General features: G+C 46.6%; 1 protein-coding gene across 1 annotated transcript; it reads left to right on the top strand.

Moving 5' to 3' along the window:
* The first annotated feature begins 1,314 nt into the window (after positions 1-1,314).
* RNF128 (ring finger protein 128) lies at positions 1,315-26,844 on the top strand. The gene is made up of 7 exons (XM_072336513.1): positions 1,315-1,788; positions 13,700-13,947; positions 19,569-19,640; positions 20,727-20,809; positions 23,130-23,226; positions 23,673-23,841; positions 25,416-26,844. Exons 1-7 carry the CDS (start codon positions 1,353-1,355, stop codon positions 25,532-25,534), a joined length of 1,224 nt encoding a protein of 407 aa, XP_072192614.1. The 5' UTR covers positions 1,315-1,352; the 3' UTR covers positions 25,535-26,844.
* Positions 26,845-26,849: the final 5 nt, after the last annotated feature.

Raw genomic sequence — 26,849 nt, 5'->3', positions numbered from 1 at the left:
TTTTCTGCTTGCACATGGAATGAGAAAAAAGGAGAGGCGTGTTTAAGCTGGGACAAAAAGCTTCTCTCGGTGAGCTCTGTGTATTTATTTAGCAATATTGATCTTTAGCAAATTGCTTCATCTGCTCTCCATTACTTGCTCTGCACACTGCTATTTCAGCAGCAAAACCAACGCTGAGCTCCTGAGCCTCACCAGGCACTGTGCAGACAGCAGGGTGGGCACAGGAGGGCTGCATTCCAGCCCCTTGCCCCTCAGTTGTCATTCATTGTGCCAACCCCTATCGCGTCCCCAGGGCTGGCTGGCAGCCTCCCATCAGTTGTCCTGCATTTAGCACAGCTGTAAGCAAAGGGAAACGTGCACCACTGAGCTGCACTGAACTGCTGGTTATTGGCTGCGTGGATTCAGGGTCAGGCAGGAGCCCGTGTGAAAGACTGAGCAGTGCCAGCTCCAATCAGAAAGGGCCTGACTCTTCGTTTACACCAATTTTGTCTGTGACTGCATAGGCAGCAGCTGGTTCTGCACCACCGTGCCATGGATCCCAGCCCTGTGGTGACACGCAGTTGTCTGGGGGTGCTGGGGCAGCTGATGCAGAGCAGACGCTGGGGGGGGGGGGGGGGGGGGGGGGCTGTCCATCACAACAGCGATCCCACGAGAAGGGGAGCTCGAGCTGTTTGGGTTTCTCATCTCTGCTTCTGAACAGCCGGGGCTGTGCAGCCTGGAGAGCTGAGAGCAGGCTGTCAGTATCTAGAAGGGCTGCGAGAAGGAAGGGGACAGACTCTTGAGCAGGGCCTGCGGTGATAGGACAAGGCAAAATGGTTTCAAACTAAATAGGGGGAGATTTAGACTGGATGTAAAGAAGTATTTTACAGTAAGAGTGGTGAGGCATTGGCACGGGTTGCCCAGAGAGGTGGTGGATGACCCGTCCCTGCAGACACCTAAAGTCAGGCTGGACTGGGTTCTGAGCACCTGATAGAGCTGCGGGTGACCCTGTTCAGTACAAGGGAGTTGCACCAGATGGCCTTTTATGGTCCCGTCCAACTCAAACCGTTCTTTGCTTCCAGTATCCTTGCCCTCTGCTCACACACGCAGGGATGCTGCAGGACGTGGGCACCGACAAGCACGGGGCTTCCGAGTGCCGCCGTCTCCGAGCGCTCCGCAAATATTAACCCGGCGGTGCGCAGCGCTGCGGACGCTGCGGGCTCCGGCACGGCGGACGGCCGGGATCGCTCCCCTCCGCCCGGGGGGTGGGATGCGCCGCGGCGGGGGCGGCCCCGCTCCTCCCACGTGGGCGGCGGCGGGGCCGAGGCGATTTAGGAGGCGGCGGTGACGGCGGCGGAGCCGTGCGGTGCGGGATGGCGGCGCGGACGGCGGGGCTGCTGGCGGCGGTGGCCGCGCTGCTGTGCGCCGCTCCGGAGCCCGGCGTGGGGGCGGCGGCGGCGGTGTGGACGGCGTGGCTGAACGTGTCGTGGGAGGACGGCGCGGGCGGCAACCGGAGCGGCTGGGAGGCGGGCGAAAGCGGCCTGTACGGGCAGGACTCGCCGCTGCAGGCGGCCGCGGGGCTCCTGGTGTTGCCCGACGGCCGCGACGGCTTCAACGCCTGTAGCGCGCTCACCAACTTCAGCGCGGCCCCCCCCGGCGGCGGCCCGGGTTGGGTCGCCCTCATCCAGCGCGGCGGCGGCTGCAGCTTCGCCGACAAGATCCGCCTGGCCGCCGAGCGCGGCGCCGCCGCCGCCGTCATCTACAACTACCGCGGCACCGGCAACGACGTGCTGCCCATGTCCCACGCCGGTGAGCGGCGGGAGGGAGGCGAGAGCCGGGCGGGGCTGGAGGGGGGGCGAGAGCCGGGGCCGGCCTCGCTGTTAGCCGTGCTCCCGTGCCGCCTCGGCGCGGCGAGGGGCTGCGCGGGGAGCGGTCGGTCCCGTTCAGGTGCCGCCGTAGCTGAATGAACGCAGATGAACGAGGGCTGAACGGGGCGGGTGGGGAGGAGCGGCGCCTCCGGCCGCTGTTTGCTGGGGGCTGCAGCCTGCAGAGCCGGCTCTGCCCGGAGCCGCAGCGTGCGGCCCGTGGGTTGGGTTGGGGCCCGCATGGGGCTGTTTCTCATGTTTCTACCCGTGGGCTCATGCTGACTGCCTCTGAAAACAGGTGGGGCCATGAGACTGGTTTGGTTCTTCATAAATAACCAGCAAAATGTTACTTACAGTGGGAGGAGTGAAAGCCCCATTAAAGGGCAGCCCCGTTTTGACAGCACAGAGAAGATGAATAGTGAGTCTCGAAGCTTAGGCTGTTCAGTAGTGTGCTTGCAGCTGCACCCTTGGTGAGAGGCAGGTTTTCTTGGTAAGGGAACGGTGGCTGCCCTTGGAGGCTCATTTTTGCAGTCATAATGAGCTGAATGACTGTGCTTCACTTTATGCATTTAAAACCCGGAGTCTGGGCTCTTGGAGCTTCCTGGTGTAATCAGATTGTCTGCTGACAAGTGGATGGAGCTGTTGGAGAGGGTGCATGAAGATGCTCGTAGGGCTGGAGCACCTCCCCTGTGAAGACGGGCTGAGGGAACCGGGCTTGTTCTGCCTGGAGAAAAGAAGGCCCTGGGAGGACCTCGCTGTAGACTTCCAGTACTTGAGGGGAACTTGTAAATGGGAACTGATGTTTTACGCAGGCAGATAGTGATAGGACAAGAGGAAATGGATTTAAACTAAAGGAGAGGAAGTTTAGGTTAGATGTTAGGTAGAAAGTCTATATTCGGGCAGCAATGAGTCCCTGGTTGTGCTGCCTGGAGCTGTGAGTGCCCGAGGCTGGGCTGGGAGGGCCGGGGGCAGCCAGCACATGGCAGGGGTTGGGGCTGGGGAGGGCTTTAAGGTCCCTTCCAACCCAAGCCATTCTATGAAATGCTGTCAGGATTTGGCTCTCATTGCTCCCACTGCTCTGACAGAAGCATTGCTGTGTGCCAGCATGAGCCAGCAGCTCCGAGGAGCTGTTTGCACTGCTGACTGGGGTAGATCACTGTTGAAAAGCTGTCTTGTGAGAGGAAAGTCGCTGCCTCTACCCCCTCCACCATCCTGGCTGCTGGGAAACCTATGGCATCTTAATCTTGCCGGCAGCTGCTCCTTGAGACGAGCCATCTGCTTGCCACAGGGCTGCTCCAAGCAGAGCGTTCCCTCCCTCCCTGTGCTGCCTGCAGGGGCTGATGCTGGAGAGCTGCTGGCCGTCCTTCTCATTCCTCATAGCTGGTTTCAGGTCCCGGGGCACGTTGAAACTTCCCAGCCAAACCGATGTCGAACAGGACAGTGACCTTCCTGGAGAAGACGGCTTCTGTCCTCTGTGGGGTCAGCCTGGGCTTCTGGAGCAGCTCCTGCAAAGACCTCGGCCTGCCTGTGCTGCACCATAGCGACCTTGTCACCCTGCTTTGAGAGAGTTCGTGGCTTGCAGTCAACATGTTTAGTCTGACCAATCTTTATTGCTTATATCAGTGCTCTGTGTGGAAACTTCCTGGCACGCCAACTTATTAGAAACAAGTAAATAAATAAATCCTACCAATAAAAACAGCAGAGCACAATAAATAGGCAGATCAGATGTGATTAACTCCTGCTTGCGAGTTTCCAGCACACAGCATGTCAAGGATTTAACGGAGTCCAAAGTAATATTTACCTTGTACTTTTATAAGCACAGCACCTTATCAATTAGCAAACTTGAGTTTTAATTGTGTTCACTTTAAGAAGATGGTACCTCTCCGTGGCAGGCTGAGCAGGGTTTCAAAGTACAGTTCTGTGCTTATAATTGCACCTCTCTGCAATCTATATTGACCTTCTGAAAAAGACATTTGGTTGGAGGGAAGCAGCTGCACGCAGGGGGAAGAAGCGCGCAGTAAGATTTGGTTTGTTTTAAAGGTGGACCTTGACTTAAGATAGAAGCAGGCTGTTAGGTGGCCGTGGTGTCGGGGAGCGTTAGATCTGTGGGCAGTATGTCCCTGCACCTGGTAAGGGAGGGTTCTCTGCTGGTCAAGAAGCTGTTGCAGTAACTTTGTTTGCCTTCTCTCGTTGTGTAACTAGCCCTGAGGAGCACATCGCCTGCTCTGCAAAGGGCTTATTCGAGGAGAAGGCAGCTAAATGGTTCTGGCTACAACCCTAACAGTGCATCTTGGGCTGACGGGATCCGATTCGAGTCTATAAACTGCATCCGTTGGTGAAAAGGGGAAGGAAAGGTTAAATACATAGCGCTGCCACTTAACTTGTTCTGCAGGAATTCCACAAAGGTTAAGGCCAGCAGTTGAATGTCTAGAGGAAATAGCATATGGCAAAGAAGTGTGCTTGTGCTCTGCTGGAACTTGGAATGAAGCACGATATTTAGAAACAAGCTATAACTTTGTTATGAGAGGCAGATGTGACCTGCAAAACTGGTCCTGCTAAAGCAGAGGATTGAGGCGGAATGGCAAGCCCAGGGGAGGCTGTGCTGAGCCTTTGTGAATGTTGTATAAACAAAAGTTCAGCTTTGCTTCGCAGCGAGCAGGGCTTGCACAGAGCACATCCAGGGCGGTGTTGGCAGCCTGCAGTGCCTCAAGTTCACTGCTGTGGACCTGAGAGTAGGTGTTTGGGGGCTCGCACTGCAGCTTCGGGGCTCCCTCATTTAAAGTTAAGGCTGTGGCTGTAGGGGCGTTCAGACAGCTGGACCTGCTTCACTGAGTCTGGCTGATGGCCCAAATCTCAACCTCGCAGGGTCTGTGGGAGTGCAGTAGTTGGGGCTGACCACAGTGCAGAGATCTGTGAGCACCCGGGGAGGAAGTGAGGAGCAGATTGGTGCCTGCTGCAGGTGGCTTCTCATCCCAGTCCATGTTCTTCTTGATCTAGTTTAGGTTCCTCTGTGCCATAGAAAAAATATGCGGGATTGGCATCAACCCTTAAATAGCCCGGTACAGTTCTGTTAAGTGCTCTTACTCCTCGGCTTTACTGGGCTGCTGAAATGTGAAAGGATGAATTAAAATCTTAAGTGAGATGTGGCGGCAGAGGCTTCATTGTGTGGGGCTGCTGCCCTAAAACAATGACACTGCTTGTTTGCCTCCAGTCCCGAACATGCCACTGAGCAAACAGTGGTCGGGCTCAGTGCTTTTCCTGATCATATCAAATGTGCCCTGTCTTCCGCCTGCTGACAGGTGCCTCCTGGCTTACGTTGTGCTGACTTGTGTTATTTTATCACTAGCTGCCTCGAACTTGCTCGTTTCCAGTAAGATCTGGGCTGCCACCAGTGTGTGAAGGGCAGAGGCTGATAGTGGCAGGCTTGATCTCATTGGAAGAGGGTGCGCAATGCGTTTTCTAAATCAGTGGTGCTGAATGCTGTTGAAAATATTTGCTGAAGAATTGTCCATAAGGAATGTTGATTGCTATTACTGTAGAGGGCTTCAGATACCGTTAGGTAGATGGAAAGGGGAGTATTTCAGTCTTGCCAGCGCCAGTGACCAAACACCATGCATCAGGTCTCTAGGGTGGCTCCCTTCACATCATGGTGTGCTCACCAAGTGTGCTTTCGTGGCTGCTGGGCTCAAGGATGGTTTCATTTCCCAAGATTTAGAGCCTGGCAGTGTTTGCTCAAGTCCTAAAGACTCAGAAGGAATTGGTTGGGGGGAGGAAGGGGGCTGATGCTGGTGGTTGTTGAATTCAGGCTCTTAACACTATTTAACCGAATAGAATGCAGGTTGGTTTCCAGCTCCAGGGCCCACCAGGAGCCTTTGGAAATTTGTGTTATTTAAAACAATGTTTAGTCTTAATGTGCTCCAGCCTGGTTGGTAGAAGTTTCCCATGCTTCTATCTGTAGAAATCTTCCTTGTCCACAGCAATGGCTGTGTGTCTGGTTTGGGGGCCAGGAACAGCCACTCAGTCTCCGGGGCTGATGGGTGGCTGTTCCTGGGCAGGGCAGTGCCATTAATAAATGCAGTGTTGGAGAGGGCTGTACACTGCTCAGGCTTGTGTTTCCAGGCTGGGAGCATGAGCTTCCCAAACAGCCATTTCTTTTGCCTGATAAAACCATCTGTTAGCGGGGGTTTCTTTGTTCCTCTCTCTTCTCACCATGCTCAGGATCTCTGAAGGCTCTTGCTTGTCTTTGCATTTCCCTCTGTTGCTGCTGTGCATTTCCTTATTTCCCTTTTTACAGCTCTAGCTGTTGCTTCCTATTACTGCCAGTTTTTGTAACCTCAAGTGCCTTGCTGTTGCAAATTTACCTCTGTAGTTTTTGTATGAGGAGGAGGAAGAGATAAGGCGTAGTGTCAGCTGCTGCAAAGTAAAGCAAGCTGGAATTGGATTTCTTTTGGTTTAGATCATAGTGTGTTCAAGAAGACAGCCTAATTAAAAAAGGGGAAAAAAAGCAACTGGGGTCATAAGGGGCTGTTGCTTTAAATAACTGAGAAGCAGCCTGGAAGTGCGTGATTTTTCTCTTGGCACCAGGTAATGTTTGGGGTGGAGAGAGCAGAGGAGGAGTAGAAGGGGGAGAGACTGGACAGGACTGGACAAGTCACTTTGCCCGGGCTTAAATTGCTCCTGGAATGTCAGTTCAGTCAACCTCCCCCCTGAGAAAGGGAGAGCTTGTTGTGTGGGACTTGAAGGTGTGAGGATGAAATTTCCACTAATAGTGTCTGTGACTGTGGGAAATATTCTGGGAAAGGTGCTGTTTGGTCAGATCAGCGTTCCTGATAAGACTTGGCCTTCTGCATGTGCTGCAAAGCAGTAATTGCTTCTGTAAACATTATAGCGTGTGTTAGAGCAGAGTTAGCAAGCAGGCTTTGTGGTTTGACTGCTTCTGAGGCCAGGTATGAAGCTTATGTTCATAGCGTGGTGTGGTGCTGGAAACAACAGCTTTTGTATTCAGAATTGCATCACATCCAGAAATAGGGGCTCAGCGTGTGCATAACTTTCCTTTCTGCCGTGAGAGATGCTAATAGACTTGTACAAGCTTGCTGAACAAGTACCAGAGCCCCCCCCTTATTTCTTAGTATTTCAATGCTGTGAGGAAAGCAGTATTCAAACAGTTGTACTTAAACATGAAAGGCAGCGTAATAAATGCACAGCTCACATGCCTCAACAAGCAGCATGCTGAGGTGGCAGGAGACTGCTTGGAGAGTGATCAGGGGCTGCCTTTCTGTTGCAGCACAGGACATGGCTCTGTCACGGGGTGGCTGGCTGACCATGGTGCAGTGGGAGGGATGGCCAGGGTGCTGAGCAAAGCCCAGGGTGATACTCCTTTTAGGCTGGAGACACAGCAAGTGCCATTGTCTGTGTTGCAGGTAGATAGAAGCCAAAAGTCTGCTGCTGCAGCATCCAGTGAGTTGCAGTTGGCTGGCCTCGGCTGGCCCATCAGAGAACGCTTTCTATGCAGGGAAGGATAGAAGCTGGAGCTGTGCTGCAGGGCTCCGTTGGTTGCACAAGGGCTCTGGCCAAAGAGAGAGAATGTTGAAACTGCCGAGACTTAATTTCACTGCCCTCAAACGTGTTGCAAAAACTTCAGATGTTTGTCAAGGAGGAAAATGTGACATTTTCCTGAATGTTGTCACTTGTGTGCGTGGCATTTTAGCCTTTTCCCTTGTTATGAAACACGCAGGTTGCTCTGACAGCAATGCCTCCTATTTATTTCCACGGAAACTACAACAAATACAAAGAATACAACAACACTAGAGGACAAAGCAAATTCTCAGCTACAAAACACTGATGTTCAATGTAGTTCACCATTATTAGCCGTGCGTTTTTGTCAGCGATGAGCAAGAGCCTGTGTGACAGTCCAGAACGTGACTTGCTTTTCGTGTTGCTGTTACCACTGCTGAAACACAGCACCCACCCCTCGGTTATGGTTCCATCAACGTTCAGCAAGCGTCAGTGGAGGTCAGTGGGTGCCATCTTTTCCACATAGAGGAACTCAGTAGCACACCTTTCCTTCATGTGCGCTTCCACGACCAGTGCCAATTTATCAGGTTGCCTCTCTGCTGCCATCTGTAGTGGAACAATGAAATGTATCAAGGTTCAACTTCTGCCGTACCGGCAATATCTGCCTCTGACACTGTGGGCTGAGATAATAAAATAAGAGGCATTGCATTTCGGAGCAGCCCTTGTGATTTCTGTAGTTGTTTTATACCTTCTTTCTTCACATGCCCAAAGGAAACTGTGGTAGCCAGGTTCCCTCCTGGAGGAGAAGGGTCCCACTGGGCTGTGTTGCAGCCTGTTCTTGGCAAGAGATGTGACGGGCTTGGCCTTTGCTATCCAAGAAAAGCCACATTAGAAGATCTATTGTATTTGCCCCAGGTTACGTGTCTGCCTTTAAACAGAATGAAAGGGGCTTTCATGAGTTGACTTGTTCTAAACCAACCGAATTCAGCTCATGTTTAAGCAGCGCGAAGCAGTTCCAGTGGTGAGCTTTATCTGAACAAAAATGAGAAATCCATTTTAAGCGAGGCTGGAAGAGTGGAGTCGGTTTCTGAGCGAGCTTTGACATACAGAACTGTCAAACAACTGGAAGTTAATCATTCACGTCGAAGACCTCTGTCAGTGTCTCATGCAAGTCTGTAGTTGGCAGTGTTACGCAAAACATGGAGAAATGTTAATAATTTCTCTTGGATTTAATTTTCTGTGCTATTAGATACTAGAGAGTGACAGGGCTGCTGTGTTCAAGTCAACTGCAGAGAAGCAAGTGGCAGTGCATAGTGATGGCAAGCTTCATAGCTGAAGCTTTTGCCTGAGCTGCAGAGCCTGGCGGTGCTTAGTGTTAGTTGCTGGTGTATTAGAGCTTGAAATGTGCTGCACTGAAAGCAGTGTTCGGTCACAGAGCTGGTGTTGTGGCTGACAACCTGAGCCAGTTCTGTTGGGCTGGTTGTGAAACTCGAGTGGTGAATGAGAAATGTGAGAATGAAATAGAAGTTCCTTCAATTCCAATGCCTGGAAAGTTTCCTTGAAGGAAAACTTGTTTTCCAACATTTAATTATCTGGGGAGCTTAGCCTTAACTTAGGAGGGCACTGGTAACACAGCAAAGATTTAAGGTACCACGGGCTCTTTCCATGTTGTGCTTTGTTTTTATTAAACGCACACAGTGACGTGCGCAATGCAAAACTTACATTGAGCAAAATGAGGGCAGCAAAGGTTTCTCTTTTTCTCCTAAGATCTGGAAGATAAAGCAAAGTGAGGAGGAATGATGTGTGCAAGGCATTTCCTGCTCTTTGGCTGCTGTCTGCAGACAGGATTAAGCCCACAGGAGCAAGCAGGGGGCAGGATTTCACCCTGGAGGACACAGTGCTGTGACAGCAGCTCCTCTCCAGATGGGAGGATTTGCTTACCAAGGCCATCTCGGAAGGGATGTTTGTTCTGGCAGTAGCAGCAGGTGACATTCTGGTCGAGCCCAGTGCTTGGTTTGTTCCTGTGCAGCAAGTGCATCTGCTGTAAGCTGGAGATGCAGTGCAGTAGGGCTGAATTTCAGTTATGGTTAAGGGAGCATTACGCTTTCATCCTGGGTGAGGAAATCTTACTGCTATGCTTTCACATAGGCCTAGCAGCTGTCTTTTGGAGAGCTGCTGCAACCTTCCCGTGCTGCTGTGCTCACCATCAGTTTCAGGTCAGGAAAGCTGGTGTCATCATGGCTGGGTCTCTGGAGGACCAGGCTTCCTACAAGTCTTCCTACTTCTGGGCTTTTAGGTCTTGTCCTGTTTTATTCATTCCACCTGGCGTGCTCGTGGAGCTCCTTCCTAATACATTTTGTTTCTTTATCAAAGGAAGGCTTTAATAGCAGTGAGCCTGGGGGCTGGACAGAAAACGTCACATGGCTTGCAGTTATGGGAGACATAGAGTGTTCCTTAATGTGAGTCTGTCTCACTTTGTGGATCTCCAGTGTCTGGAGGCTGCGCTGTTAACTACCAGAAAGGAACAGCAATTTCAGCAAGTCTTGACAGAGAAGGAAGAAATGAGTGCCCATTACTGGTTGTGGTTGATCAGTACCTGTGAAGATGGCTCCTCCCTTCATTTGAAAGGGAAAAAAAACCAACAAGGCAGAAATGTCAGCTTTGACCCTGAACTCATTCTGACAGCTCCTCAGAGCTGCTTCTGTGAGGAGTGACTTTGATGTCAGCAGTGCAAGGTACAGGGGCTGCACAGGGTTTCGGTGTAGTACGTGGGTGTTGACCTGCCGTGCAGGCATTGCCTTGGTGCATGCTACAGAGTCCCACCACACTCAGCCGTGCTTCAGAGCTGACTTATCGGTAGCGTGCTTAGGAGTTGCACTGGGTGACATTAGTCCCCCCCCCGTGAAGGAGCAGGTGTTCACTGTGGAGGAGTTAATCCTGCTGGTTCTGTGCATGTTTTGCATGCTGAATTTCTTTACTGAATTGCCAGCCCTTTAACTGTTTTCATGCAGAGTGTGCATAGAGCAGAAATAGGGCAGAACAAGGAAGGTCTCTGCAGGCTCAGTTAAACATAGGTAACTTATATTGGTATAAATAGATGAAACTCCACTCCACATCTAAGTAAACCTGATACAGGAAGGTAAAAACTTTGATCCCTGGTCATGTACTCTCCTTGTGTGCCAACCGCACTTGTGTGCTAGCTCTTATCCCCTCACCCTGCAGAACCCTTTGAATGCTTGTGTTTTGGCTGTGCCTGCCTGCATCTACAAAACAGCCTCTTCCCGATTCTGACCGTTGTGCCGTGCTGCCTTCTCATCTGGGAGGAACCTTTTGCAGATCTCCAGACCTACGAAGGCAGATTGTTTGTCTGAAGACCTGAGTAACTTTCCCTCTCCAGTTTCATGGGACACGGTAAAGGAGAGAGGCTGGGAAATGTTTGACTAAACAGGTTTTGCTTCAGTTTGGCAGTGACTCTATTATTAGCAGCTTAATCTCACTTTCTGAATTCCCTTAAAACCTGTTGTAGAAAGCCTTGCTTAAATCGCAGGGGCTGATTCATGGGCCAGAAATGTGGGTTCCTGTGATATTTCTTTTTTTTTCTTTGCTGTGCGCAAGTCATTGACTTTCCTCTTGGTTTGCTGGAGTCTGGAAAAAGCCATCAGCTCAGGGCAGCTGTGCTTGAGATGCTGCTTCTTATGTCCCCTCAAATAACCCATTTCCATTAAAATGCTCAAGCGCTGTCAGAAGCCTGCATGCAGGCTGGCGGTTTCCTGGGCTCAGTAACATGTTGCAGTACCTGTCATCATGGTGAGATCCTTCTTAGCAGCTCAGGGAGTGCTGGGTGCGGGCTGACCTCACTGCTTTGTTTCTAGCAGTGCGGCAGTAGCCTAAATGTGGGTGCTTAGCTTTGGGCTAACAGGGCTCTGCTGAAGTAAGGCAGAGGAGGGAGGCCTTGTTTTCTGTGAGGTAAAGGCGATGCCCCTGTAATGGTGACCAAGTGTTGGTCTGGGTAAGCTGGGCTCAGAATGTTGGGGCAGTTCCTGTTGTTAGCACAAGGCATTTGGTTAGCTTTGTGTGATGTCATGTTAGCCCATCTGTAAGTGCTTTTAAAAATGAATCGTCAGCTCTAAAGCCTTGCGCCCATAATTCAAAGTACTGAAGATGGGCAGTGATGTTTGTCAGCAGGGGCTTGTCGTGGGGGAGCAGCGTAGATGCTGGTGGACACAACCACCTGTTCAATCTGCTCTTGTTTGTATAGTGTCAAAGCTCTCACTTGCAAGTTGTGCTCTCTTCACAGCTGGTGAAAGTCTGACTGCCACAGCTGCCAGGCCTACACTGAGCTCTGACCTCAGTACACAGCCAGTTTGCTTCCTTTGTGAAGCAGTGTCTCCTCCATCCCAGTAGGTGTGAATAAGCATTAATGCGTTGCATTGAGACCAGCAGTTTGTACCTGAATGAATGAGGAGGAACAGAGAATAGCTACCTGAGCTTCCTTCCTTCAGTGGCTGCAGTCTGCCACATAACCACTCACGTGGATTGATCCAAAGTAGCTGAAATTGTGAGAAATCTCTTGATTTCACCAGGAAAGAATACTGTCTCCTAGTGACGTCCTGGTGAAGTGATGAGCATGGAACTTACATGGAAGTCTGTCATTTTTTTTTAAAGGGTGTGAAACTCCATCCCACCTGGTGGCTTAGTAGTTGAAATGGTGTTGCAGGTTGATGGTGACAATTCATTAACAGGCATCCCTATGCTACTTGCCATATTGCACTTAACTACGAGCTGTATTTGAGTGGTGAGGCAGAAGGCAGAAGAGGCTTTTTGGCAGGCTTTCTATTTTCTTGCTGTCACAATCAGTTCTCCCACGCTTTCCTCTACTCTTACGAAAGTAAGAAGTCTCAGCTCCTGACCTGCCTCTATCTCTAATTCTTTGCTCGCTCTTATCACCTGCCTCCAGCCCGTTTTATAACTGGCATATAAATCCCATCTCATCATAAAGGATGGTAGCTGCACAGTCTGGCTGCCTCTTTATTTCACATCTGCTCTGAGATGTACTTCTCGTTCCAGGAGGCCGTCTGAGTAGAAGATGAATTTAGTGACACTGGGGAAAATTGCTAGATGTCGTATTTAGAGATCTCAGGTCAAAGACATTACATGAGCAAGATAGAAAATTAATAAGTGCTTTCTCAAATGAGAGCCTTTTGTGATTTAACACCAGTTGGAGTTTCAATAGCTGAAGGTTGGATGAGGTTGCTTAATGGAGAGAAAAAATTGGTCTCCCCAATAAAATTGGTTTGGCTGGGAGGTTAGTTAAAAATAGCACTTCTGTAACAGCCTTTGCTTCATCGTGTAATATCTATTATGAATGTTGGGCAGCTGGTGACTTAATGCCATGGAGCTCCTTACTGGCTAGTCTGTGAATCTGCTTTTTAGACAGTGATTACTCGCTCATCTCCCCTTTTCCCTTTTTCTCCTATGATCAGCATTGTGTTGGGACTATCTACTGTTCCCACAAATAGTATGAAGTGTTCTCAGCAATTGCTTTGTCACTTGAAATGGAAGTTCAAGTCGTCTTTGTTCAAGTCATTATTTAGGGACCAAAGTTGCTTGAATTTCCTTCTGACGGGAGAACTGTTTGCTGTGATGTCCAGCCACAGAAGTGAAAACTGATGTTACAATGGAGTTTGTAGTCTGCTAGTGACTGTTTAAAAGGCAAGTGCATCTCAGCATTGCCTTCTCTCTGAATTTACATTTGAAACTCACAGCATTTGTAGTCACCACAAGATCTCACTCCGATGTTTCTCAGTTATCTCTAGAAAATACAGATATGAAGAGTGGTCTACATAGGTTTGATTATTTGGTGCCTGGATCAGTACTCAGTGGTGCTGTCAAATGTAGGGCAGATGTGTTAAGGGGTAGCAGAGCAGAGAGGGAGGCAGGTACGTTGCAGGATGCATCTGTAAGCTGCCAGCTCTGTGCCTGGCATCTGGGCAGGAGCTGACCTTGCTGTGTCTATGATTGCTTTTCAACCTCATGCAGCTCAAAGGCAAGTTAAAGTGTAAATTGCCAGTGTTGCATCTGAAACGGTGATGAGTGTCTTACATGGGAGTGAGGAGCCTTATGGAGAGGAATGATTTCTAAATACGGTTCAGCTCATAAGTAATCAAGGATAGTTGTTCAGCTGAACAAGTACAAGGAGATAGCACTTACTCTATTAGTTATTATAAAGCTGCAGATGCCAGTTAGGAGCTTAACAGTTTGTTCTTTGGCTCTTGAATTGGGACCTCTAAGATGACTAAAATACAGCTCTGGTGAACGTGGGTTCTGTTTCTCTTTTGCAGGTGCGGGAAGCATCGTTGCCATTATGATTGGCAACCTGAAAGGCATGGAGATCCTGCGCCGGATTGAGAGCGGCCTGAAAGTGACCATGGTTATTGAAGTGGGAAAAAAGCACGGTCCCTGGATGAACCACTATTCCATCTTCTTTGTCTCAGTGTCGTTTTTCATTGTCACGGCAGCAACTGTGGGCTACTTCATTTTTTATTCTGCTCGCAGATTCAGGATCACAAGGGCCCAGTCCAGGAAGCAGGTGAGTTGGTGCTGTCTCTCATTTATTGTCCCTCTGAGCCACCATGCTGAGGATCATGAAGCTGAAATAGTGCTTGAGCACCAAGATGACTAAATTCCTTTCCAAAGGAAAGGGAGTGTGAGCTAAGGGAGGTATTTTTAAACAGCTAAAAACTTTGCAAGGACGTGGCAGAAAGTCACCTGTCTGGTTGTGTCTTGAGAGCGTAACTGGTCACGCTGAGCTAACTTTCTCCTACAAATTTTACTTCCTGAACAGCAGTACAGCAATAATGCTGAAGCACTGGGGGAAGTGAGAGAGCTAAACTGCTTTTAGCTGACCCTCACACTTCCCACATAGCACTGCCTGTGCGCTAGCTGTAGTGGAGCGTGAGACACGACTACTGACGTGTCTCCTCCAAAACGGTGCATGACTTCTGCCACCTCAGTATAGACCACAGGCTAAGAAACTGCATCTTGTTGAAAGCTTCTATCTAACCAAAATCTTTCTCAGAGTTGCAGTGACAGCCTCAATTAGATGTTGAAAAAAAGCCTCTGTTGTGTTCTTTTTAAATCCCAAGCAGCCCATTGTTAACAAGTTAAATTTCTGAGCAGCTCTCTTTTGTGCCATTGTCCGATCAGCTGATATAACTGGTTTACAATGGTACTGTACCATTGAAGGACGCACACCCTGTTGAGCTTCACTGCTATCTTGAGGATTTCAGGCCCCCTGAATAGATCATTCTGAAAACAACTTGAGGCTACAAGCTGGACACAGGTATTGAGATCTAGGTCACTTTTGGGCTTGTGTAACGTTTTAGGACTGACTGCTCTAAAATGTTAACTTGTGTAACCATAGTTCTTTGCTGTCTTTCACCTCAGTCTCTCTCCCTGCCGTGGTCACAGGGAACATGGCTGCTGTTGAATACCGAGTTCTTTCTGGTAACTGTAGCACCTAACTCAGTTTGGTCAATATTCTGAAATACTCTTGTTGGAATGTAATCTTGTGGATGGTGAACAGACCTCACTCTAGCCTCTTTGTGTTCTGATGTGCAACACTTGGAAGTAATGTGAAGGTACAAAGGAGCAGTCGGAAGAGAAGGACTGGGAGTTGACAGCTACCTGTGAAATGCAGCATTGCCACTCCTGGATGTCACGCTGTCTTTGTGGTGTCTTTCATGGGGGGTGGCATGTGGAGCCTTGTATCTTGATGCTGTCCTCTGCCTAACATCTGTGGACAGAGATGTGGTCTCTTACTGATGAATTTCTTCTTTCGTTCCCTGGAAACTACCCCACTGAGAGAACTTGCTTCCAATTGCAAACAGGCAGGAGTGCCCTAGAAACTGACCTGCAAAAGACGCTGTTAATCAAAGCACAAGAAAATCTTCCCTCCTTTGAAGGCATTTAACAGAGCGGTTGTGGAAGTCCAGTTCTGTTCTGAGCTTTCAGGCTTTCAAAGAGCTATAGCTGTTATTAATGCTTCAATGGTAGACAGTACTGGGAAAATCCAGTTGGTTTGGCTTGTGCCTTCTCAAACTGTTTCTATCTTGGGCTCTGTGTACACACAACACAATTTACTTTAAATTGAAAAATAACATTGACAAATGACGTGCCAGTTCCACATGATTTCAGCTGATCTGAAATTAAAGAGCCATGAAGTGCTTTATAAAGTACCAGAATCAAAGAAAGATTCTCTGACAAGTGGAATAAATGTACTACTTTGTAAAAGTGAAACTCAAAACAATCCAGAATTGTTTTGTAGGTTTGTTTTTTTTTTTTAATTCAATTGTTTCTGTCCCAAGGCATCTAAAAGCCAACCTTACAAGGATAAGATAAGGAAAGAATAACAAAGAAGTTCTTGTTAGTGAAGAGGAACTAGTAAAATGTGGCTCCACAGTGTTCTCTGTTAACCGGCTTACTGGGTTTTCGGAGTATATTCTAAGTCTCAAAATAGGGACTTTGAAACACTGAATATTAGTCAATCAACTTATCGGATTGCATTCTGCCTGTAGAACTTTGCTGTCATCATTCAGCCCTTTGGAAGCTCTGACTCTCTGGACTTTAGTCTGTTATTTGGTGGAGTAAAGGGGTTGTTTTTTTTTCCTCTTCCGTTGTACAGATGTCAATGAGTTACACATTCTCTTGGGAAGTGTTCTTAGGGAGCAGTTGTGTTTTGGTAGTAATTGTTACAAACTTTCCCTTCTGTAGAAGTAAAACTGCCTTCTGAATGTTTTCCTCTACCAGGGTTACAATTTTTTTCTGAGCACCTGTCTCATTTTTTTTGACCTTCCTGGTGTCATCATGTTCTACCACTAGAGCCGAGAGGAACTCTTTGGTCTCTACAGAATACTGTGATAATTATGATGTGATGATATGGCCCTGTGGTCTATCTCTAGTACCTACAAGTTCTTCACATCCCACTTGTATTGCTCTTGTTTGCTTGAACTGGATGGTTTTGAGGTCTTTACTATATCAGCAGTATTTTTTTTTCATTTTCTTTGGCTTGTCTTGAAAATTCAGAAGCCATGTCTTGTTTTATAGACAGTGAGGCTGTTGGGTACATGAAAGCTTTGCCCCTTGCCAGCAGAGTTTCCATGTTTCTTGCTATGACAACTTACTTTATCTGGTGAAGGAACTTTTACGGTTCATGTACAGGCCACACATAATCCAGGTCTTACATCTGCTGCAGATGTTTCTTGAAGGCAGCAACTCTGTCTCTCACTCAGCTTGAAAGGGAACTGTGTACAGGAAAACTGTAATTCTCTATAAAGTTGACTGACTGTTGAAATGAGCCACTTGTGTTGTCTCGACGTCCAAGTGAAAGCAAGTTTAATAACCCATCTGTCCTAATTGTGAGTTGAAGTGGATCAGCATTTTCTCATGAACCAACTGGTTAAGCTGTTTACATCTGGCTGTTTTTTGTCTGACTCTATTTTCTTCTGAACTTGAAAGTCAAGTGGCAAGCTCTGTGGTCTGTTACTGCATCGTGAGGTCTGAGAGCACAGGTGGCAAAACAAAAGGAAAGGGCAGTGTGGAGGTTTGCTTGCTACCAGCAAAGTAGTGACAAATTCTGTTCCTCAATATATTAACCTTTCTTAATAATGCAAAATGACTGAGTGTGCTAATCTGTGACCTGGTTTCTTATTTGAGCTCAAGTTTTCATTTCCATTGATTTCATAAGGATTAGGTGTTATAGCTCAGAACTGACCTAATTAATGGTTTTGGAGAAGGTGAGTTGCTTGACTTGCTGGAATTCAGAACTATTTTCATGGCAGTAGAAGAACTTCCTTTGCTTGCAAGAGAAAAGCAGAAGTTCCTCAGCTTCCTAGAGCTTGCTCATCTGTACTGCCACGACTCTACTTGCGAGCGTGCAGAAGGGACTGGTGATTAAATTCCCAGTGAGGGACCGGAGAAAACCAGGAAATAAACAGCAGATCTACCTTTCCCAGTCAGGTGCCTGTCTATTTCAGCATTGCCAGAGCCTGGGTGGCAGCCAGAAGCTGACCTGTCCTGGAATATCTTGATTCTTTTTCTTGTCTCAGCCCAGTCAGCTTCTGCTCACCCTCTAATCCCCAAGGGCTGTGCAGAGTTGTTGAGACTTTCAGAGTCATTAAAAGTTAATGTTTGCTCCAAAAATTTGGCTTCACAAAATGCTTTGACCATTCCAGGCTTGAGTATCTTGGATCTCTGGTAGACTACTCAATAAATGCTTCCTCTTGCAACCTTTCTCCATCCCCCTGGAGCTGTGCTCTGCTGTGCTTACAAAATCGATGTGAAAGGTGACTTTGCCGTTGGTGCATTTCAAGAACAGCCATTAAACTTGTGCTCTGGCAAAACTTAAAATATTGTCTCAGTAAATTATTAATCATGCAGCCTGTTGAGTACATTTAAACTTTGCTGTTTGCCAACAGTTTCTGCAGCCAGTTGGGTCCTGTCAATATGCTTGCCCTGACATTAGATGTGTAGATTAGATAGTACACAAGGGAGTACGCTCCTAGATGGTTTAATTCCCCATTTATAGCAAGTAGCTGTAGTGCAGGACCTGATACTGTTGCGCTCCTGCTCTGTTTGTGGTGCTGTGTTAATGAAACTTCAGGGATTTTCAGAGACAGCTGTATGGCTACTTCTCTACAGCTTCTGGATGAAGCATTGGCAAGGGGAGAATGATTTTGAAGTGCCATACAGGAGCTTAGGCTGCTGTCTTCAACAGAAGAGCTCTACAAGCTTTTATTTGAAGAAAACTTGCCTGGTTCTTGTTCCTAATAGATAAAACACACCTGCTTGCATTTTTCACCTTAGGATGGCATGGATCTCTTCCTTGATCATTGTTATACCTGTTAAGCTTCTAAAATCATGCGTATTGATGCTACAGGCTAGAAGCCCAAAGCAACACTATGCATCAGTAAGCTTGGCAGTGCCAAAACAGCGTGATAGTGTTGCAGCAGACCATCTAAATCAACTCCTTTGCTCTGAACTACTTTACCACAGGGGATTTTATGTAGTATTATCAGTTTGCTTAGTTTATTAGGTATCATGAGTAGCCCTTCCCCAGCTTGTCCCCTTTGTGCTTCTGCCACTAGCCCTGCACCTTCAGCCTGAAAAGATTCTAATATCTGAAGTAAAATGCATAAAGGGGGGCAATGCTGGAAAGCTGGCAGCGTGGTATTCCTGCACTGAGCAGCTGAATCTGGAAGAGGATTTTGGGTTGGTGGGACAGCAGTGCTGGTGCTGCCTGATGCAGCGCTGCATCCAGAGGTAGTAAGTGCACCAGAGAGGACTGTCAGGTGGCAGTGGTGGTAGAACAGCACCAACCTGTGACCTTTAAACAGGGTTGTTGGCTCCCATGCCAATTAAATGCATTGTACTGACAGCTGGACAGCAACAGTTGCCAGGCAAGCTAGGCTTCTGCTCCTGCTCATCTCTGCCCTGGTATCCTGACAGCAGCAAGGAAATGGCATGGAGGGGAATGCAATTCAGCTTCCTCCTCTGCCCTCATTAAAGCTGCTTTGCAAACCTCTTGGGGCTGCTCACTTGATTTGTTTAGTGAGGGGTAGAAATAAGGAAAGGTAGTGCTGAATTGTGCGTGCGTGTTACTTTGAACCCACACTGATAAAACTGAGTTCTTCCACCTGACAGGAGTGGTCGGTGCCAGGAGGCTGCTGGCTCTGTAAGTCACGGGGCAGAGGGCTGGTTCAGGGCGTGCTGTGGTGGCTTAGTGCTGGGTAAGGAACCTCACCTTTCCTTCATCGAGGTGTGAGGCTATGAAGGATTGCTTGTGGGACTTGGTGCTCAGCCTTCTATAACCGTTTGAAGGTTTCTGTTTATTTTGGCTAGGTCTAATCTGACCAAGGTATTATCTTATGATTTCTAGAAGGAGGAACAGTGCTTTATGAGAAGGCTAGGTAAAAACAAATCATATGCGAGTGTTTTCTTGGTGTGTCATTTGAAGTCAATAGCCGCATGAATGTGTCCTGAAACTTGTTTTGTGTTTTGCCTAAATAGCGTGGTCATGCTTACTTAGCTTGTTTTGATAACATCTGGGTTATAAAACTGGTGCCTGCTTGCTTAGACACTGTGGTAAGTAATTAGGAGCTACCACTTATGAGAAAAAAATAAGCGTTTAACCAGGACTCCTTTCTGTTACAGCGACAACTGAAGGCCGAAGCTAAGAAGGCCATTGGACAGTTACAGCTGCGCACCCTGAAGCAAGGAGACAAGGTATAGCAACTCCTCAGCATTCTGCCTCACTCCTCACACGGAGCCTAGAGTAGATCTCTTCCTATTGGGTTAGGATGCAGAAGCCTCTTGGAACTCATAACTGCCTTTTCCACTTTCAGACCAAGTTATTTTCAGGGGCACAGATCTTTGAAATCTGCACGTACTTATAAATTGTATATATCTGTTTTTGCACCTTACCCATAGTCTTGCTGTGTTGTGAGTTCCTGGTTTTTCTGACATGGAAAATGCCAGGAATGCTTTACTTGAAAACAAAATCATCGTCAGTATCAGTGGCTGTTCTTCTGGCTGACGTTGGAGGTAGTGCTTTCCTGATCTGTGCGGTATTGACTGAAATAATCCAGTGATCCCAGAATCACAGGGGTTAAAAGGCTCCGGGGATGATCTAGAGATGACAGAGTCCAGCTCCCTGCTAAAGGGGGTTCCCTACAGCAGGTTGCACAGGTTGGCATCCAAATGGGTCTTGAGTATCTCCAAAGAATGAGATTCCACAGTGTCTCTGGGCAGCCTATTCCAGTGCTCTGTCATCTTACCCTCACTGTAAAGAAGTTGTGTGTATTTGTGTGGAACTTCCTATGTTCCAGTTCTTGGTCATTGCTCCTTGTCCTATCACTGCATGCCACTGAAAAGAGCCTGGCCTCATCCAGTTGCCTCTCACGCTTTAGATGCTTATGAGCATTGATCAGATCCCCTTTCAGCCTTCTCCAGGCTGAATGGCCCCAGGTCTCTCAGTCTTGCACAGGAGATGCTCTAGGCCCTTCACCATCTTTGTCATCCTCCACTGGACACTTACTAGGAGATTCCTGTCGTTCTTGAAACAGGCAACTCAGAACTGGATTCACGGTAGCATACAGCTGTTTCTAAGCCCATGGGATTAAGCTCCCAGTGCTTCTGCTCAAATGTCAGCTTTACTATAAATAATCCATAAAATGCGTTTATTTAAGATTATGGATAAGAGTTATTTTATATTCCTTTAGCAAGACCCTCTTTGTCAACAGTAAATCTGACTGTAGTTCAGAGGAAGCTTTCAAAGCTGGTTAAAGCTGAAAATTCATTTCTCCACTTTAGGAAACCGGCCCTGATGGAGATAGCTGTGCTGTGTGCATTGAGCTGTACAAGCCAAATGAAGTAGTGCGCATCTTGACTTGCAAGTAAGTTCTCTTCCAAACTGCCCCTTAATTCAGAATGATAAAGCTTGCCTTTACTTGGATGTTCCTCCGGCTGTGTTAACAAAACTGATGGGGCTTCTGTCAAATTGTTGTAGGGCAAGAATTCTTGAGTCTCTGTCAAATAGTGTTCCAAACTGTAGGTGTACTCTTGCAGTGTGCCCCTACAGCTTGTGTCCGTACCTCACTCAGCCTGAACATCTTGGCTGTCTACAGAGCCTCTCCAGTTTATTCATCTAGAATTATCTGCTATCGCATCTCGTTGTGTTCCTGTGGAAGCCCAACATGCCATTAATATTTTGATTGTTCCTAAGATGAGCAATGTAACTATTCCAGGGTTTAAGGAAACTTGTTCTATGTGACTTTGTATGCCTGCTGAACGAGATTGCTGTGGCAAAGCTTCTCAAATCAGGGGGCTACAGGAGGAGTGCTCAAGTTAAATGCTGTGTGAACTTAGTGAATTTTATATGGGAAGGCTGCTTTTACATGGGGAGGATTATGTGGAAGTGATTGGAAAAATGTTGATGTGGGGAAAAATCCAATTCTGAAGAATGGAAAAATCTGTGGCTGTTGTTTTCTGTGCAGTGTTATCTGTCAAACACTGTTACATCTGAGCTGGCATTACCTTTGCACAAGGTTATGGTTTTGCGAAAGCTCTTGTTTAGGAGCGGTACGACTTCCCGGTGGGCTAGGTACCAAGAGGCTGGCCTTGTAAAGTGCTGCCTGCAAACTTCCTTCATCTAATGCTTAGCAGCTTAGAATGAAACAAAACTGAGTAAGCTTTCAGAAATGTGTTGATGGTTATTCAGCTGTCTTACCAGGCCAGCGCTAGCAGGTAGTCCTGTACATTCATGAACTCAGTTCCATGAGTGCAGAGACATTTAGACTGGCTAGATACATAGAGCTGATAGAAGAGCTGACTTCTCATGTTCGTTCCCTATGAAGATTCCTAATCTTGGTGAGAACTTGCAAAGCACAACATGACTTACTGGGTTCAGATGAAAGTGACTTGTTCTTTTTAGGGGTTCTTGATGTGTGAATTTGCTGTACTGTGTTTTGCTCCGAGGCTGCTTTTGTGATGTTGTCAACCTCTTTGGCCCAAACATGGCTGTAACAGGGACTTGCTCAAGATAACCATATTTGTTTGATAGTCCCTGCCAGTGGTGATCTCTGCCAATATCAACCATATTAAACTCTCATATGAGTTATAGACTGTTAGGTACTGCAAGAATGTACTTGATGTTGGTGGCCAGCCTCTGTGTAGAGACCCTACATGCTAAGAGCATTTAACTGTATGCCTAAAAGAAATAAGCAACTGAATGCTTCTGTGAGTCACAATAGTGGTATCTAAATATCTGGGGCGTATGTGTTTGTAGAAGGCATTCTTGTCCAGACAGTCAAACCGTAGGCATTTATAGTAGCAGAGGTACACCAGACATGAGTACAAGTTCTCACAATCAATATGCATTAAGGAAGTTTCAGGTTTTACTACAGATGTTACACCGGTGCGGCCGGGAGGAGGTGCTGATTATGTGTGCTTAATTGGAGAATTCGGTATCAAGCTTGGGCGTAGAACACCAAATGTGGTGATTTCTTTGCTTGTCTTATGACAGAGTGCTTATTAACACTGAACAGAGCCTTGCCATTTCCTTTCAGGCAGAAGGAACAGGCAGGTTACAGGGTTGCAAGCTGCCTTCCTGAATTTGTCCCCTAAATCAAACTCAATGTGAGTTTGTGTACCTACATAGAAGCACACGCTTCCATCTGTAAAGGCTGAACTATGTTTAATTTCTTGTGTGTGCAGCCTGCCAAATGTCCACTTGGAATATACAGTGACTGCATAGGCAAAGTAAATGCGTGGGAGTATAGTTTATCTTGGGAACATAACTTGGCAAGATTTTTTTTAATGTAGGTTTAACGGAACTGAGTGCTATTTGTGCCCTGTGTTGTCATTATGGAAGTTGAGCTTAAGGCTAAGGTTGAGGTGTCAATGCCTGTATTATTTAAATTGTAATCTGGAAGTACATAGCATGGTGATCTAAAAACAAAGAAAACAACAAAGAAGTCCTGCCACAAAACCATTAACACTGATGTAGCGCAGATAATGCAGCAGTTCATACAAGTTGTGCAGAGAAGCCAGTCAAAGGTTGAGACCGTGCAACTAGCTGTAAGGATCAGCAGTATTGTGTGGCCAAATAAGGCAATTCTGCAATCAGTGAATTCTGTTAATAGAGAAAGCTAGCTGCTGTGGCACAAACATCTTTCCTGATGTGAAACCTAACTTGTTGGTTACTTCCTTCACTAGCCATCTTTTCCACAAGAACTGTATTGATCCTTGGCTTTTAGAACACAGGACGTGCCCGATGTGCAAATGTGACATACTCAAAGTTCTAGGTGTTGAGGTAAGTCACCGTCTTACTTAGTGGCAGAGTTCACTGTCAGTACTGTGATATGTAAGGAACTGGTGCATTCTGTCACTGCTCTGCGTGGCAAACACCAGAGGAAGATGCTGTTGCCAATGCAACTAAAATATATGTCAGAGTTTGCCTGGGGGATGGAGGTATACACTGAGTGGGAGGAAAAATTCTCTTTTCCTGGTACTGGGTAATAAAAAGGAAGAACTGGTTAAAGAAAACAGAAGCTGTATCTGAACTTCTCACTCTAAATAGGCAGTAGCTGGTTTTCACTTGTGATGCTGAGGGTTAACAGCAGAATTCTACTTTTCTATTTTAAATCTCCTTTTCTGGGTAATAGTCCACCAGGCTCCAGTCCCTCAGAGCATTGCTCTCCTTGAAAGATGCATCCCCCTACAAAGCTGTAACTTTACCGTTTTCTCTCTTTCACGAAGGTGGATGCAGAAGATGGGGCAGAGTCTGTGCAAGCCACAGTATCAAGTGGGACATCAAATGTCACTTCGATTAATGAAGTGGATAGCCACAGTGAAACCGCATCGTCTGGATATGCTTCTGTGCAAGGAGCAGATGAATCAGTTCTGGAGGAACATGCACCATCAGAAAGTAAGTAAAGTATATTGCTTCACCTGTCTTGCTGGGTTGCATTGCCCTTCCACTGCTTGTGCTATGCGTTAGGTTTTTTTCCCTTTGTAATGCACAGCAGTGCTTGTTTTTTGGCGTAGCTTTAATGTTCCTTTTGTTTTAACACTTGGCTCTGTTGCTCTGTGTTTTCGATCTAAGTACAATCTAAACTTGAATTTAAAACGGAGCTCAGGAAAAAGAGTAGCTGAAAATTGCAGGCCGGAAGAAATTTCTGAAGCAGCCCCTCTTTTCTTTCTCTCTTTGGAGACTGTCTTGGATGAGTGAGTGTTGCTTTGCCACCACATCTGTCTAATTAAAGTAGTTAAATACTCAGAAAACCTTTGGGAAGTCGGTCCTTTTTTAGCATAGCTGATGCAAGACATGACAAATACTTCCTGTTGAATTTCGCATTTTGCTTAGGCTGAATCATCCTTGAACTCTTTCAGAGTGTTTTAATTGAAAAAGACTATCAGCATTTCCAAATACCTTGTATTTATTCATTTTTTTTTAACACGAGCATGTGTATTTCTAATGCTGAAGTGCCACTGTTTCTGTGTAAGGTTTACTGATCCTGAACAAAGTCTGTGGAGGTGAGCTCAAGTTCATCAATATAACAGGAGTACTTCTGTTACTGGAGGCAGCTGACCAGTAACATCTCCATCAAGTCCTTGTTTAAGTCCTTGTTTGCTGGTGGTGGCTGGCTGGTAGAGAGTCTGTACAACCTTAGTGCCATAGCTGTGTGTGTATATATATATATATGTGTGTGTGTGTGTGTGTGTATTTAATGGAATGATTGGAAGTTTAAAAATAAAATAAAATGTAATTATCCATTGGATTCTGGAATTGCCTTGGAAAGAGGAATAAGTGGGGAGGCTTTCAGGTAGGGAAAAGGTGCTGAGGCTGCCTAGCTTTCCTACTGGGTCCCTAGCTGATAGGAAAGTGTGGGATTTGCTGCCACCTATGGGACATTGTGCCCTGTTTGGGCACAAAAGAAGGCATTTCCCATGGGCTAAACTTCAGAAGCTGAATTGCATTCCTATAAGCCAGTGAAGTGATGTGGGACTAAGCTATATGGTGCAGGCCCTTGTTCTCACCTTGAGCAGTAAGGACATATTCTAATGTCAGCCTGACAGGCAGTCTGTAAGGATAAAGGCCGCTGTCTCCAAACTGCTGTGTCTGTCACAGTTTCTCCTGACCCTGTTATCTCAGTCACTCCTGATGCCCATCTTCAGTACCATAAAAACAGGAGAATTCTCAGTCTCCTTACAGTGGGACTTGATACACTCACGTTGCCTTCTGTCACTGCTGTGCACAGCCTAGGCTTGCTTGACACTAGTGAGAGCTGGATTCCAAGGCCTACTGAACACTGCTAGAAATAACAAAAAATGGCAGGAGTGTGCTCGCAAACTGAGAGCCAGCAGAAGAGTGGTAGTTTGGATTTCCTGCTGTCTGGGAAAGGCTGCTGCAGTGGGCTTGTAGAAATAAAGCAAGCGTCTTTTGCTTAAGGTAGTAACGCTTGCCTATAACTCTTTGCATCTTATTTTTCTTCCGGACAGATGACAACACACATCTTGTAAATAACGAATCTCAGACTTCAGCTGTGACTGTCCTTCCTCCCCTTGACAACCCAACATTTGAGGCAGATGAAACACAAGTTTCTGAAGTTAAGTCCTAAGAATGTGTCCAGCAATTTGGTATGAGCCTTCTGCAAGGAGCTGCCTACTGCCGTCGCATGTACACCACCACATATTTGAAGAACCCAGTGGATGACTGTAGCAGCATCAATACCTTGAAAATGCTAAGATTAAACATATTTAATTCATGATGACATGGTTTTCAATTCTTAAAACTACATCTCCCATGTGGAAATTAGTTTTAGCACCCTTCAGACAAAGCTGTCTTAAATAGAATGAAAACCATCAGATTATAACACTAAAACGGAAGTTCCATCTTCAGCAAAGCTTCTCTTCAGCATTCGAGTCGCTTAAATTAGGAGAAGTTTCTTTATGTAGTAGCTGTCTCTACTGGGAATTATTTTGACTTCTGTTGTTTGTTTTTAATTCAAGTGGGTTCTCGTTGTAAAGAAATAGATTTTGACCTGGCCTAATATTTACTTACCACAGTTGTTCAGTTTAAAGCAACACTATATTTAATACTTCAGTGCCCTAATTTGATAGGAGAAAGTACAAAGTGTAATGCCTGTCAAACTGGATTTTGCCCACAGTGTCTTTCGGTTATTTGGTGATCAGATCTCATCCATCGATTTACCTCTCAACTCCACATTCCTAAAGGGAAAAAGAGGGCTTCAGGCTGACAGGCCGAATTTGACTTGCACAATACTGTAAAGGGAGCAAATGCAGGAACTTTTCAAACTTGTTGATACCAGACAGTTTGAAAGATCCTACATGATTTTTGGAATTATAACTGTCTCTAGCACCAGCAATATGCAAGAGCTCTGGCTTTGTGGAAGACTTGAACTGAAGATGGGGAAAATAGATCCTTCTCAAAGGATCCGCTGTGTCTTGTTCAGGCAATACCTGGGGAAGAACCAAGTCTCCAGAAAATGCTGGACCGTTCTGGACTATTGCTGTGCAGTGTCTTGACTTTGTGCTAAAGCTGCAGGGCCAGCTAATGTCCTGTAAATGTAACAGATGATTGGAGAAATGTTCAGCCATCTGTGAGGAGTTGAATGGGCGGGGGGCTGTGGAGGAGCATTGGGTGCCTCAATATTAAGTCTAGGGCCTTGCCCGCTAAGGGTAAGTAAGGACATCTTACAGATGCACTTTATTTTTTTATCTCTGTAGTTATGGTTTGTTTCTAATGTTAGCAGAGCTTTGTCTTAAAGCCCACAATAAGGTACTGTTGAATCTGCAGGGGAAAAGCAATGCATTTTCTTATTAATAGTATAATTTAAAATGTTGTAAATATTTTGTGATTTGTATTGAATTTGAATATGAAAATGTAAATAAAACTATATTCTGATGACCTCC

Source organism: Excalfactoria chinensis, chromosome 4 (assembly GCF_039878825.1).
Source record: "Excalfactoria chinensis isolate bCotChi1 chromosome 4, bCotChi1.hap2, whole genome shotgun sequence".
In the NCBI taxonomy this organism is placed as follows: Eukaryota; Metazoa; Chordata; class Aves; order Galliformes; family Phasianidae; genus Excalfactoria; species Excalfactoria chinensis.
This window is presented reverse-complemented; position numbering and strand designations above follow the sequence as displayed.